Source organism: Strix aluco, chromosome 3 (assembly GCF_031877795.1).
Source record: "Strix aluco isolate bStrAlu1 chromosome 3, bStrAlu1.hap1, whole genome shotgun sequence".
Lineage (NCBI taxonomy): Eukaryota > Metazoa > Chordata > Aves > Strigiformes > Strigidae > Strix > Strix aluco.
Genome location: NC_133933.1, coordinates 44,652,963 through 44,668,995, shown reverse-complemented (window position 1 = coordinate 44,668,995; position 16,033 = coordinate 44,652,963). Strand labels below are relative to the sequence as shown.

General features: G+C 36.9%; 1 protein-coding gene across 6 annotated transcripts in view; it reads right to left on the bottom strand.

Annotated features, from left to right (window-relative positions):
- CEP170 (centrosomal protein 170) overlaps nucleotides 1-16,033 on the bottom strand; it is a 106,210-nt gene that overhangs the window by 74,114 nt on the left and 16,063 nt on the right. For all 6 annotated transcript variants that reach the window (XM_074818367.1, XM_074818369.1, XM_074818370.1 and 3 more), the window contains exons 2-3: nucleotides 7,338-7,483; nucleotides 1,160-1,249 (exon numbers count right to left, since the gene is read on the bottom strand). In XM_074818367.1, the coding sequence (XP_074674468.1) occupies nucleotides 1,160-1,249; nucleotides 7,338-7,442 (195 nt within the window). In that variant the 5' untranslated portion in view covers nucleotides 7,443-7,483. The remainder of the gene's footprint in view (nucleotides 1-1,159; nucleotides 1,250-7,337; nucleotides 7,484-16,033) is intronic.

Genomic DNA, 16,033 nt, shown 5'->3' with positions numbered 1-16,033 from the left:
ATACTAAATATTTAAGGAGTAAAGTTTTTATATATCTACAAATGTTCAAAGGATATAACCCTTCAGGTTTTACTGGTTTCATATAGAATTGAGACTGACTCTTTGGAAGGCTGTTAGTTACCTTAAAATACAGAAAAGCTAACAGAGAAAAATGAATAGGATTTTTATTTTGAAATGTACTTCAAAATCAAACACCGAAACCTAAATCAATGCTAACAGGCAGTAACTTGAGATGTCTTCATCTTCTATTTTTTTAAGCATTTGACAAAGACAAAGCTATTCACTACCACTAGCTTTCTAAATATTCATTCAAATAAGCAATCACAGATGAACTCTCACTGTATTCTGTACATATCCATGACACAGCCAAACATTTAAAGTTATATAAAATAACAACCATGACTAGTGTGTATAAACAGCTCATAAAGAAGTAAAGGGCTAAAAAAATATGACAGTTACTAAGTGTTCAATAATCTATTATAATATGCAAAACTTTTATAAAAGGTGAAGCTTACCCAGAATATTTTATATGTAATTCCTAAATGTCATATGAAACTTTATTTTGCTCATAACTTTGCATTTTTCTTGTATTAGTTTGTAATAACTTGACACACATTAGTCAGACATTTTGACAAAAAGCACACTGAAAAACTAAATGCAAATATAGAATGTTACGTAGGTTTACATACAACATGGTTATTGCATACTTAATTCTTTTTTCATACATGAAGTACAGTTTAACATTCTTTTCTGTCTGAAAAAAGGAGAAAAAAAGAATAGTGTATGAAATAAAAATCCATTTAACCAGGTATGAGAGATTGAAATACCTTTTTTTTTTTACAATATAACTGAGATTTTTTTTTTTCCTACATGTCTGAAATACAGAAGAGTAATATATTCCTTTTTATTCTTCTGAGTTTTTTCCTACTGGCAAGGCCCTCTTATTAATAGAATTTACTGCAGCCCTTTAAATAACATGCAGTGGAAAACCCTCGCAAAAACTACATTTTCCTTTTGAATGTTCCCCCGTTTCCAATTTTGCATGAAAAAGATATTAATGTACACTTGTAAAGTCATATTCTGTTTGCTCAAAAACCCCCTTAAATCAAGCAAACATACAACAGATATGGCAAGTTATCCATTTCTGATGTTAACTTACCCCATTCAAGCTGCCCAAATCCTTCACCAAATGTACATCCGTAGAGGCATCATAGTTAAGTACAGCATGTTGCTTGTCCACACTTCGTGACTAAAATGTATTAAAAAATTATATAAAATAAGGTATTTCAAAAACAGATCAAGATAGCGTTAATGGATATTTCTTAAAGTAGCGTGATTATTTTCTTTCTATTTATCACATTTATTGAAATTATATAAAAAAGTTACTCCTGCATATGAAAAAACTCAATCCCTAACCATATCTAACTCCAGCCCCGGATGCCCATATGCTCACAGCAGAATCTTAAAGTTAATTCAGAAGAATATTTTCTTAATGTTTTCCCAAATGCAATTGTAAGTCAGATCCAGCTATATCTTATCCAAATTTATTTTTTTCAGTTCACCATAGTATCACTGACGTTTAATCTAACATCATCAACTTCACTTTTCTCTCTCTCTCTCTCTCCTTAACTACATGCATCTTTCAGAGGATGAGTCTGTGATATTGCTGTTCCCTCTGAAACATGCTGTTTCCTGTCATGCATCAGTAAATACTCTATTATGTTGCATGGGAATCTTACCTTAGTATACAAGCATTCAAATTGTTTTTCCTTGATCTCAATTTCCTAAACAAATTAGCTATAGCCTCTTCACTAAATGTCTGAGCAGTTCCTGAATTACTATTCCCGTCAGTTCTGACTGTCTTTATCAGTCCTTCCTTAAGCACTTCACATTTCACATCTAAATGCTAACCCATAGATCAGGAACAAACCTTGTTACTACCTCCTCTGAGAACACCACTTCCCTAACAGCTAAGTCCCTCTCTTAGCACTTGCCCATGGCCAAGTGTTTGCAGCCTGAAGTGCTGACTGCAAGCAAGGAAGAAGTGGGGCTGCATGTACGCTTCCTTCACATGTGCATGTGGTCAGCACCTCGAAATCTAGAAAAGTTCCCAACCAGATGGAGCCCACAGCTCATCTTCCCAGCTGTGCAGGATTGATCTCAGTCTGCTTCCTGGTAATTTTGCTAGTGCAGTGTCCTGACATGATTGCACAGCGGTAAATTTCTTCCAACAGCATTCTTTCCAGTTTCAGGTTTGTATCTTCTATCCTTGCTACTCACCTCATTGTTCAGGGCTATATAGCACTGAAAATGGTAACTTTCTGTCTGAGACATCTGTACTTATTTCTGTACCAACTCGCAGTCTGCCATTTCTAGGAGTCCTAGGTCATCAAGTGCATTAGCCAGTTCAAGGCATCAGAACATGCAATCACGACTAAGGAAATGCCTTCTCTTCTCAGAATCCCACATTTATCATCTCACTCCTCCTCCCTTTCTTGAGACTTGCTTCTTTTCAATTTACTTCCTTATTCTTCCTTTCCATGCCATCTTTTGACTGATTTGCTTTCTCCTCAAAGGAGTGAAATCAGTCCTCTTCTGCTTATACTTCATTTTACTTTTAGACTTTTCATTTGAGCCAATTTGCTCTGCAGTCTTGAGGGGTATAGAAGGGGGGCCAGGATATAAAGGGGTAGGGGAGAATTAAGGAAGAGACAGACGAATGAAAAAGGCCCATACTAATAAAAGCTGCAGTAGTATACTACATCAGTTAACTGTTCTTAATGGTAGATGAAGATATAGCAGGGTAGTTCACTTCCCACTGACTTAGTAACCATTCCTCAAGTGAAAACAAGCTATCTCAATAAAAACAAATTCACTGATGTGGGTGTTCTGCTGAGCCTACAATGTCAAGCAGAGATTACACTTTTCCACACTCAAGTGATACAACAATGCAGACACAAGAATTACCCTATCTTTACTTAGGGTATGGGAAAAATTTCTGAACTTCTTTCAATTATGTTATTCAAATACATATTGTATTAGTAATCAATTATTATCTTTATGTGCTACAGAATCACAGAATTGTCTAGGTTGGAAAAGACCTTGAAGATCATCCAGTCCAACCATCAACCCAACATTAACAGTTCCCAACTACACCATATCCCTCAGCGCTAAGTTGACCTGACTCTTAAACACTTCCAGGGATGGGGACTCCACCACCTCCCTGGGCAGCCCATTCCAATGCCTAACAACCTGTTCTGTAAAGAAATGCTTCCTAATATCCAGTCTAAACCGTCCTGGCGCAACTTGAGGCCATTACCTCTTGTTCTATCCCTGTCCCTGCTGGGCACGCTATTTCTGATGCAAGCCAGGATACCATTGGCCTTCTTGGCCATCCTATCCTATCAAAAATAAGATAAAATTGAAAGGTTGTGAAAAGATCCTTAAAGCTTCATGATATTTTGTCACATCTTCTGAAATGGTAAGAATAATTACTCAAGTCTGTGACTTTTAGAGAAACACCTGAAATTCTGCAGAACTTTAAAGTTCTCCTCAGGCTCAGATTACTTGCATATAAGTGGACACATTTTTTATTCATTGCAGATGATCTTTACAGCTGCAAAGACTGCAAATCTTTCAAATGCCATTTTTCCTTCTGATTTGGTATTGCAGCTTTCCATTCAAATTTGAGTACTATCAAAATTACTTTTTATAAGACTGTGGTGCCCTGGCTGGCAGCTAAGCACCACACAGCTGCTCACTCACTCCCCCCTGCCCCAGTGGCATGGGGGAACAGAAGAGGAAGAGCAAAAGCATGAAAACTCATGGGTTGAGTTAAAGATAGTTTAAGCAGTGAAGGAAAGAGGAAGAAGAAAGAAGAAATAAAACAAATCAAGCGATGCAGAGGCAATCACTCACCGCCTCCCACAAGCAGACCAATGCCCAGCCAGTCTTTGAGCAGTGGTTACCTTCCCCAAAGCCCCTGCCCTCAGTTTTTATGGCCGAGCAGGACATTATATAGCACGGAATATCCCTTTGGTGAGTTTGGGTCACCTGTCCTGGTTGTGTTCCCTCTCAACTTCTTGTGCACCCCTATAGTCACATGTGTGTAGGAGCAGGATGAGAGAGAATGCCTTGAAACTGTGCACACACTGTTCAGCGATAGCTAAAATATTGGTGTGTTATCAACAGTGTTTTTGTCACAAATCCAAAACATAGTGTCATAAGGGCTTCTACACAGAAAATTTAACTCCAACCCAGATGACCCAGTACAAAGATTTATACATGACTGTAGAAATAATAAAAATCACAGAATAACTGTGCTAAGAGTTGTATGAATATAAAGAAGAAAACTCCATCCTCAGTTAAAATAAATTTGTAACTGGCATTATTTTAGACAAAGACTCTTCAATCCAATCCAGACTACTAAGAAAATGTTCAGAATACAGAAAATAAGAGTATTCTTCTTTGGAAATAATCTTGATACTATGAATAATGTAGATTTCTTTATCTTGGAGATTATTTTCCCATCAAGATTCAACAAGTTTTCTAAACAATGGTGAAAGAAGGGGAAAATGTGGTATCTATCCACAAGCAGTATTGGAGCAGATAGCTAAATACCAAGACTGCGCACTATGTTTGAGCATATTTACAAAATTACACATTTAAAGCAAATCTGTATTCCCAGACATGAACAAAACCTCTTAGAAGAACAGTCTTAAGTACAGTTCTGAGGTCTAATTCTACCAAGCATGCATCAGAGTTAAAATGCTTTTTAATAAGGCTTTTATAACATGTTTTCTGTCCAGAGATTATGAATAAAAGCATTAAATTCTGCTTTATTTATCATGCATTGTCCACATGCTTTGCAGTAAGAGAACAACCAAGTTGTCGGGTGGAAAGGAAGGTCCTACACAAAGAGCTATACATACAGAACAAGAACACATTATTAGCTTCTCTTTTGGTGGGTTCCTCCCCCTGAAGCAGTATGTGATGTTACAGTCATGCTGGCATGTAGACCTAACATAGCAGCAGGCTAAAGAGAATAGTTTTTGAAAATCACCAGGCCCCGTGATACTTTTTACTGCCTCTGAAGTCAATGCACAACAAATAACATTTGTAAATGACTGGAATCTATTCACAATATTAATCAAAGAGACAGCTACTTTTGAAGGTGATGATGACTTGAAGTTTTGGAACACAAAATAATAAATGCTTGAGTATTCAGCTTCACTCTAAGGACTGATCAACCAACGGAGAGCAGAGGGCACAGGGGAGAGAGAAGGAAGAAAAGGCTCCCTTATTCAGAGAAAACAACCCATTACAAGTTAGTGGTAAAATAAAAGCATGTATTTATTATAATGTTCTGGGCAGGAACCAATGGGGTGGGGTTTTTTGGTTGCATTTTTTTTGTTGTTTTGGGTGTTGGGGAGGTTTTGTGTTTGTTTCAGCTTTTTTTAATAGTTCCCACATAATTCAACAAGACATGATACTGCCTGTCTTTAAAGTGAAATTAAAGGGTATTTTCAACTACTTTCTAATAGGACAATGTACTTCCATCACCAATAAAACTTTTGGATGCCTTCAGAGGTTGAGAGCCAAATGCAGTTTACTAGAGATATTACATTCTGAGTAAGACACATAAATTTCTAGGCACTTCAATTTCAAGTGAGATTAACGGCCACATACACAACTCTTGTGAACAAAAATCCAAAAGAAAATATTTTATTGAATGGTAGGAAGGTTTGAGAATATTAGTTTTGAAGTTCAATCTTCTTAAGAACTCTACAGTAAACAAAGACAAGAATTCAAGAAGAAACTCCCAAAATCTTAGCATTAACCATTCAAAAATTATATATACTAGAAAGAACCAGCTCAGACGACCACAGCTTTGATAGGGCAAAGTGCATGCAGTGTGGCTACCTAACAATACAGTTACACATCTCTAAGAGTTCCAGGGAGTGATCTGCAAAGTTGAGGAAGCTACTGAAGTATCAAACTGTTTTGACTAAGACTTGTATTTTTCAGTCATTCAACTTCCTCAGAGATAGAGAAATTTGAGATCTGGACAGGCTGGAGCGATGGGCTAAGGCCAACTGTAGGAGTTTCAATAAGGCCAAATGCCGGGTGCTGCACTTGGGCCACAACAACCCCCAGCAGTGCTACAGGCTTGGGGAGGAGTGGCTGGAGAGCTGCCAGTCAGAGAGGGACCTGGGGGTGTTGATTGACAGCCGGCTGAACAGGAGCCAGCAGTGTGCCCAGGTGGCCAAGAAGGCCAATGGCATCCTGGCTTGTATCAGAAATAGCATGGCCAGCAGGGACAGGGAAGTGATCTTACCCCTGTACTTGGTACTGGTGAGGCCGCACCTCGATTACTGTGTTCAGTTTTGGGCCCCTCACTACAAAAAGGACATTGAATTACTCGAGCGTGTCCAGAGAAAGGCAACGAAGCTGGTGAAGGGTCTGGAGCACATGTCGTACGAGGAGCGGCTGAGGGAACTGGGGTTGTTTAGTCTGGAGAAGAGGAGGCTGAGGGGAGACCTCATCGCCCTCTACAACTACCTGAAAGGAGGTTGCAGAGAGCTGGGGATGAGTCTCTTGAACCAAGTAACAAGTGATAGGACAAGAGGTAATGGCCTCAAGTTGCGCTAGGGAAGGTTTAGACTGGATATTAGGAAGCATTTCTTTACAGAACGGGTTGTTAGGCGTTGGAATGGGCTGCCCATGGAGGTGGTGGAGTCCCCATCCCTGGAGGTGTTTAAGAGTAGGATCGACATAGTGCTGAGGGATATGGTGTATTTGGGAACTGTCAGTGCTAGGTTCACGGTTGGACTGGATGATCTTCAAGGTCCTTTCCAACCTAGATGATGCTATGATTCTGTGATTCTGTGAAATACTCTTCTGTACTAACGTCATTTACCTTTGTACAATAAAATCAGGACATGAGGATAGTTATATCAAGTCATGTGACTAAATTAGATTACAAGTTGCAGAAAAAAGAAATCTCTTTTCAAAAGCATCCAGTGCACTTAGCATTATCACATTTTATGGAGCACACAGTCTACTTGGTTTACTGATCATATTGCAAATTTTATTTCATCTTCTATTCTAGCATTCGATATGTGATTTACATGAAGAAAATGCGGTCCTCTGCACTTCGACAGTAACTGTATGACTGATGGCAATATATTTAAACTAACTTTTTTCTATGAGCACAAAAGATTAATCAAAACAATCGCTCCCTCAGTATCTGGGGAATTTAATTTTCAAAAGGAATACAAAACTGGTGCATTAAGTTCACAATTGAGCAGTTGCACATGGAAGGCTGATGCAATTACCTGTAACATCAGCTCACAGTCATCTCTTCCAACAAAAATCATTTCTCGTGGCAGCCTGTGGCGGGTGCCTCCACTGCTCACCAAAAACCAGGATGTTAAGCTCATTTTCTGCTTAGCTGATAAATCCTTGGCAAAGCTACGTCATCCTGCAACAAGAAAGAGAGAGAGACAGAGAAATTCATTTTAGTTATTTTTAGCTACAGTTACTGCTCAGCAAACACTGTGAGCAGAATACAAAAAGCCTCTGAAAATACAGCACTCTCAATAGCATATACTGAACCCAGCAATCACAGGAAGTGACAGGCTCCAGATTTACACAGTCTGAGGCTCTGCTTCATGCAACGAGGCAAATGTAATTGAAGGTGAGCTTCTTCAAAATGAACAAGCAGCTAGTTCATGCCAAAGTCATACATCAAGTTGTCAGAAAGCTTTTAACACTTGACCCCTTATTATCGAGATAATTGCTACATTAACGCTTCGCTATCACAACGTTCAATAAACAAACATGGCAAATGTTCACAGAATACAGCAAGTAACTTGCATATGTGTCATTACATTTTCCTAGGAAAAAGAACTACCTCACTTGGTTTTAAGCTCAGGTCCTCTGTACAGCACTAAGTGAAAGCTTAAATTAAAGGAAGTTTTGCTTCTTATTTAACCTTAGGTTTTTGCAATAAAACTTGTATCTTGGAAATTTAGGAGTGTACCTTTAGAAATGTAAACAAAGAAGAGCAAAATGAACAATTTAGAAGTTATTTGTAAGTAATAAAACTGAAAGTAGTATTCCTACAAAACTTAAATTTTCCAATAAACAACATGACATATTACATACACAGAAAAAAACCCACAGCTATTTAAAATGTCATAAAATACAAAAGAAAACAAAACCTGAAAACTGGATACAATCTTTTACGGAAAACTTCTTCACATAATATGGCCTACTTGAAACTGGACAAAAATATGATTAAAAGCACTCTCCAGAGTAATTCAATGGTTGATCCTTGGAAAAGCCTTCAAGAAGTATTCTAAATCTCTCTAAGAAAAAAGCAAGACAACGCAGTCATTTAATTCATTCATTACCACTCTGTATTCACTAAAAGAGAAGCTAAAGAAAATAAAAAGCAACCAGTCTGCATTCCTCTCAGTACCAAATAGTGGTCATTTCTCTTCTCTTTTATTTTATGTCATTTAGTGAAATTATGCAAGGGTAGCAAATGTAGTCTTGAAAATAATCTGCATAATAACCAGAATGCACGTAAGCACTGCCCTATTAGACAAACTACAATCAAGAAGCGACACCACAAATGATGAAAACTTATAAAGAGGACTGAGTCAAGACTGCATCTGAAAATGACAGAATAGACCTTTACAAAACAGTAAGTCAAAAGCATACCATGGCAGGTGCTAAAATGAACCAACAGAGCTGTCAACCCAGTTGAAAAAAAATAATGTAATTCAAATGGAAGAAGTTAGAAAGATTTAATGTGCTAAAGATTTACTTAATGAAAAAGTAAATATGTATCGCAACAAAGTGATACCTACAGTAGGATTACTTTTCCACAGCTGTGTCACAACACATTCATCAATTGAAACTTATGTCCACTTAATGTTCTCCAACATCTCCAGCTTCTCTATTATATTCATAAAAATATGAACATTACAAATTACATCTACAATAATAACTTGCTGAAATCAAATTTAGACATCTAGTTACCAAATAAGTGTTTTAGTACTTCAGACATTTTATTCAGCACCTTTGAAGGAAATTAACATTTGTGGTTTTAATTTAACCTAGTTTAAAACTAGAAGATAAACTAGGTCAATCAAATGACATTTTTCCATGCCTTTTAAGAAAGGAAAAGTAAGTATCAAAAAGGGCTAGCCTAGGTTCCAGCTTTTAACAAGTAAATTAAATGGATGTTTGACAGCATGCATGCTGTTCAGTATCAAAGCTCCTCATTCTGTTTATATTTTCCTGCCTTTTAAATCTCCCATCTGCTTATCATAACAACATTTACACCATTTGGCCTTCCTGCTCTAATTGGAAATTCTTATGAAAACCTCCAAGAGGATATAAGCTATTACAAAAAGTTCTTAGTCAAAGACTATGTTTTAGTTTACATAGGCAGACTGTCAATAAAGGAGAAAAACTATTTTTATTTATAAAACAGACAAGTAGGTCAACAACTAGAGCTAGAAAACAACCCCAAAACTCCAAATCTCCCACAAATGATAAAGCCTGACAACAAACAGATTAAATTAAGCTATCTGAAATAATTTTAAAAAACCCATATTGTACAGAGCAATCATTGCCACAAAGCTTGGCAGCACATTTGTAGTTAAAAGCCCATCACCATTTCTATCAAACTTAATAATGTTGTTCTTTTCAAACAGTGCTATCTCAACTGCAACGAATCACCAACCTAGATACATATTTTATTTTAGAATATTCTTTAGAATAAACCAATGCCTTTGATCAAAGCTATGCTGAAATTCTGCATAGCAAAACTGGCTGAAAACAGGATACAGTAGCAACAGTTACTTAATATGAGAACAAAAAAGTGCATTAAAAATTTGACATGAAACTGCACACTAATTAGTTATATGAACAGCATACGGACAATTAGATTGCATCCTGAAAACTTCATGAAAGCTAACAATATTTTTAATACACTGCTGTGTTAAGTACTCTGGCTGTGGTGTTCTGATCAATACAGGGATGAAAGATTGTTCATTGTCTAGGAGATACCAAATTAAATTACTATATGGCAGGTGCAAAATCATCAGAAGTGGCTCTTTACACAGTGTAAATTTAAGTCATGATAATCCTTGCAATGAAATATTATGGATACTAAAAGGTTACACTGGGTTCAAAAAGCAATAAGCATTCACAGAAGAAAAAATTATCACGCGTGTTAACTGCAATGACCCCACTTATAGCTTAGGAACTGCGTGCGCTGTGCATTTTGAGAGGCTTGGAGCATGCTCTAGTGAGGTTTCACTTGCTGTTGTCCTACTTAACTTCTCTTCCTTACCTAGCCGAAGAGGATACTGGCCCAGATGGATCTGTCCTACTCCAGCACAGACTACGTTTTTTAAATGAAGTATTTACTGAAAATATTATGATTTCAACTCTAGAAAAAGGAATTTTGAACACTTTATTGAAGCATTTTGTTTTATTAGTCTTTTCTAATATGGCAGTTTTGTATTGTGGTCTTTAAAGAAACTAGTGAACATTATTAAGACTTGAACATTCAAAGCAATACTTTCTAGATACCCAGAAGTCTGTTGCTGAGACATCTATTGCAACTGCAAAATATTTCCTTGTCTGTAGAAGAAACAGCATTTTATGGTGAAGGACTATGAATTTCAAAAGGCAGTAACCAGTGTGTAAGAATGAACACATGGGTAATAAGCCATTTGAAACAGATGATGCAGCAACAGGGAAACTGGCTGCATCATCCCTGTAAACATAATTCAGTCCTGAGAACTAAAGCCCTGCATTATGTAGCCAAAAGATGGGTGTAACCAATCTCCAGTACATCTAGAGAAATACTGCCAAGATTGCAGTTCTGATACAGTAATGTTATTGTAAAAAAAAATCCTTAATAATCTCACATTTGAGCAATCTACAGTCTACATTTTTCTATCTGCCTGTAACTTAAAACAGCCAACTGTTTCCTGCAACTAAACTGTGAGTACTGAGACGCTGATCCTACAGAGAAACAAAAAGCTATGTTTAAAATTGAAACTAAAGGTAATATATGCCTGAAATTGACTTTTAAGCACCTCAGCCATCCGTATTAAGACTGAAAATAGTATAATTTTAATGGTACACAATTAACCTATTACGGTACAACAGATTTTATTTAAGAATATTTTAAAATAACATTTAAAAAAAACCCTGCATCAAGCTGAGACACAGACCTGACAAAGCTGGAAGCCCTATGTTGCCCGTTAGTTGCCCTTTTAAGTTCCTGTTTCCAGCTGCTAAAATTTTTGCTAAAATTAAAGTTTACCTTCTCATATAATTGCCTAGGATATTTGGGGAAGCTTCAGAAAAAGTAACGGAAACATTTCCAAAACAAGTATAGAGGAAAATATTCTATGTTACTATCCTTAAAAAAAAATTATAAGTAGTACCTCATATATGCAAATTGGTAACTGAAAGGGACAGGAGGCCTTAGTACCAGTTTGTACCCTTCACCATTGCTCTTGTGCAAATCTATCCAAATGCAGAAAAGCAATAGGCTTTTGAAAACTTTCCATGTGTATAATAGTTCAACAAGTACACGGATAAATTCTCTCAATGCATCTGCCTACACAGAGCATGCTCCACAATTTGCTTTAACTACCCATTTTTAATGTTATAGTGCCAGTTAGAACCAACAATAGGGAATCTTTCCCCAGTATTTTCAATTCATCCACTGTTGCTGGCAGAGAACAAACGAGGACAGAAGACCCAGCAGGGGTGAAGATCACCACCCCTGGACAAAACACTTGAGCTGGAGCTAGGCAGACTCTGGAATGAGGAATCAAGAAAAGTAAACAACAGGTGTAAGCCATGACAAGGGAAAAATCAGAATTAAGAGAGCACTAATGGAGCCAGTAATGACTGGAGAAGACCTGAAGTTGCTTCCCAAGTCACAAAGAAATGCTGTCACCAAACAATACCCACTGGAAAAGTGCCTACCATGACTGCTTTATTGACTATCCAGTGTAATTAAGGATACTAGTGCCAGCAGTTCTATTTTTGACTGAAATGGAGAAATCCATGCTATAGAAAGAAAAGAGCAAAGTGAAGGTAATTCCAACCCTGAGAAGATTACTGTATCAATATAATTGATATTGAAAAGATATCTATAAAGATAATTTAAATTTAGGAAGCTGTAAGTGGAAAACATCACAGTAATATTGTCTACCTTGTAAAACACTCTGAAGCTGGGCAGTATCACAAGCAGTGTTCCATGTGCAATCATAATTAACCTACTTACATACATGCATTAGAAAATAACCTTTAACTACATCACCACATATTATTTTAACCAGGAGTCTACCTTACTCAGGTTAAAACAAAAAGCTTAACAGTCAGTTAATCAGTTGTTTTTTTTTCTTTTCTCCTCATCAATTGATTAGCTTGTGCCTTATTTATTGCACATCATTAAACACCTTTTGTGAATTATTAACTTCCTACTGACTTTATCTGCCATGCTCATCACCACAGCAGGAGAAATTCATTAACACTTATGGTAAAATCTCCACAGCTATCTCTATAAAGGGTTTATTATAAATGGGGAACTGTGGAGTGTACTTTTTAACACTGAAGTATCTTAATCTTGAGTATTTAAGCTCCAAAACCATCAGCATTTCATCTTAAAAGTACCTACTTTTACACAACACCACAAGTGTTCAAATTGTCTCATTTATTTCTGTTACAACACTGAATACGTAATTCTTTTGCAAGTAAGGTTAAAGCCACATGTAAGGTGGCTAGAAAATTAAGACTACTTTTCAAAAATATGGGTAGATGGCTCATCCACCATCATAAAGGACTATAAATACAAGAATATGCATACTCTAAGGTAGCTTCTAAATGTTTTAGTCATGAAATTATCATTGGTGCTTTCATAATCCCCTGCTTCTTCCACTAGTCACACTGCTGTCATTCCAGAAAAGGAGACAGAGGGCTCCACAGGCAACAGCCTCCTGGCTGAAACTGTTCTCACCAATTTCTAGGTCTAGTCCATCAAATGAATTTGTTAATAAAGCAGGTATCTTTGCAGGAAAAAGGAAAAAAAAAAAAGCATGGCTGAAGAACCTTTCATTGGGAACTGGAATTCAATCTACATAAGCCGTCCTTCATGCCACAGCAGTGTGCAGTGTTGCTCCTCAAAACCCTTGAATAAGTAAATACCCATCTAAATTAAAGCGGTATAGTTTAATGATCAATAAAATTATTTCCTGAAGAATTTATGGACCTTCTGAATTCAGTGTACTTCAGAAGGAAAATCAAGAAAACTTCAGTGTTGGCCACTGCTTGCCAAGCAACATGGGATACAGCTATAAAAGTTTAGTACAGTGAAAAGACACTACCCAAGTAATGTTTTGGTCAAGTCAAGTTGGATCAAGTTGACAAGTAACAATACTTTCCCTTTGAGGCTGGAGTTAGTGTCATAACAATATCCATAAAGTTTAGTAAAAATATACCCTAAAAAGGCTATAAAAATAATCAAAAAATAAAATCAGTAGAAGCATAAATAAGGTAAATTATGCTTAAAATCATTGAAACTCTTCATCAACATCCCCCAGAGAAGATGAGCTTGCATACTTGGGAAAACTGACAAAAACAATCACAGACTTCCAGCTAGAATTGCTATTATCGAGTATTTCACTGACTGGAAATTTACCTGAACACATCCCTCTAGAAACATTCAAATGATATATACAGTCCTGAACAAGAAACTGTACCCATTCACAATGATATAAAGAAATATTGCTATTAATTATAACGTTTATGAAAATTGTATGCAATTACTCAAGAGTTAAACTGACGTAAGAGAGTAGATAACTGGATGGCAGGCATGCAAACGGGTACAGTGGAAGAAAACAGGAAACCCAAGAGACGAAAAGTGAGGTATCCATTCAATTTAACTTCCTTGCTCAAATGGGGAACAGAGTACATTTAGGATGACTGTCCCTATCAAGACACCTCAGAAAAATCTCAGTCCTCTTTGGTCTGTTGGCTTATATCTTAAACTTATTAAGGTGTAGCTGACAAGGCAACTGAACAATATCCTCAGGTATTCATTCTGGTTCTGAAATATTTGACCTGTTCCACCTTAGCTCAAACATAAAAATTTGGCCACAATTTCTTGAAAAACAGATTAGAAAAATCATACTGAAGCCTTATACTATATCCAAAATACATAACTTTCAGCATTCATTGAAAGATGTAGCCACGACTAAATTCTACTAAACAAGGGAACCACTGAAAGCAAAGAAACCCTCTTAACCACTACACTGCAAAACTATTATCTTTTTGCCCCTCTCCTTTTTCAGTCTTATTTTTTTTTCTACACCGAGATGGAGGAGGAGAGAAGGCAAAACGAGTATGTAAACCTCCTTGAATCTTACAAAATCACCTGGGCCTTTCGTTTAGACAGAGAAAATCCTTCACTTGCAAAATCTGCTAGATCCAATATTTTTAAGAATATTTTTTTAAAAGTTATTTTAAGCTTAAGAAGAAAATAAATATAATAAAACATAGAGCAGAAATGAAAACCAGAACAAGAAAATGCCTTTATAAAGATTTGGAGATCAAGCTGAGTCATGCCCCCCACTTTTTTTTTAGTAGTATGCATCGAACACAGGTAAATATGCACATTACCTATATTACCTATCATAAAGGACTAACTAAAACCACAAGAGTTAGAGTTCTACCACATCAATAAAACAACAGCAGCGTATTTCTCGGGAGTTCTCAGGCTAGGAGAGTAAAGAAGGAAAACCAAACAAAAAAAAGGGGCGTGCAGGGAAGGGAAGAGACATACAGCCAAACCTTCCACTTTACAGTGATGAAGCTGGAGGGTACAGTCTGGCCCCCTGTGGATCTGGCCAGAGGGCAGATAATCACAGCAGACTCCTCAGCAGCTTCTGTGGGATTTCTCCCTCATATTTTAATTACAAAAAGGCATAAAAGCCTTCTAGCTGGGAATGCTAACAAGAATAGCGATGTTTTCTCCCTGCATTCAAAGAGTTTGAGATCTCTATCGAAAAGACCCAGACACTCTTCTTGCCCCACGCATCTGACAGAATAAGGACAAGAAAGCAGCTCAGGAGGCTGTTGTCTGTCAGTCTGCAAATCTGTCCCCTAATGTGGGTACAGCTGTGGGGCTGCACAAGCATCTTCTCCCTTCGGTTCACGTCAGAATTAGATCTATGTCTATTTTATTGCTGTGACACACAGGAATAGCTGTCAGAACAGCAACTGAAATAAACTCCTTTTTCTGCCAACAGTGCAGCTGCACTGAAAGTTGCTTGGGTTTTGATTTTGAGGGACAATGACTTAAAAGACCATATCCTACTTTGTTTTTGATGTAATAATGACTTGAAAAAAAAGGCTGAGATCTTTTCCTTTGCTATTACATCAGTATCAACATACAAATACTGCAAACAAGAGTACAAAAATAAGGCTTATCTGATGGCTATCAATCATTTGCGTGCCACAGTATGCAAAAAATATATTATTTGCATGAATAAACAATCAGGATGTCTACAACAAACATGAAGTCCAACACTAAGACTTTCTACCAAGTTTAAGCAAACATGCAATTGAAACTAAATAATGTCCCCTTTAAAGCACCTAAGAAAGGGAAATTAAATGTTACAGGAACTACGAAGACAGTCATGCCTTTCCCTACCACAAAAGAGAGACTGAGAAGCTACCAAAAACACCCAACCAAACACCACAATTCCCAGTAGAAGCTAGGAGATCAAGTTGTATTAAGAACAGCAGATTGCAGCTAAGACTTCAGCAACTTGACAAAAAATAAAATACTGGGTTATCTTTACAAAGAATACTGGTAAACATGCAAATTCTTAAAAGACTGATTAGAAAACTTTGCACAAGACTGGTACTGTACATGGAAATAGTCTTACACAACAATCATAAGCCTTTTTATGCATATATTGCTGTT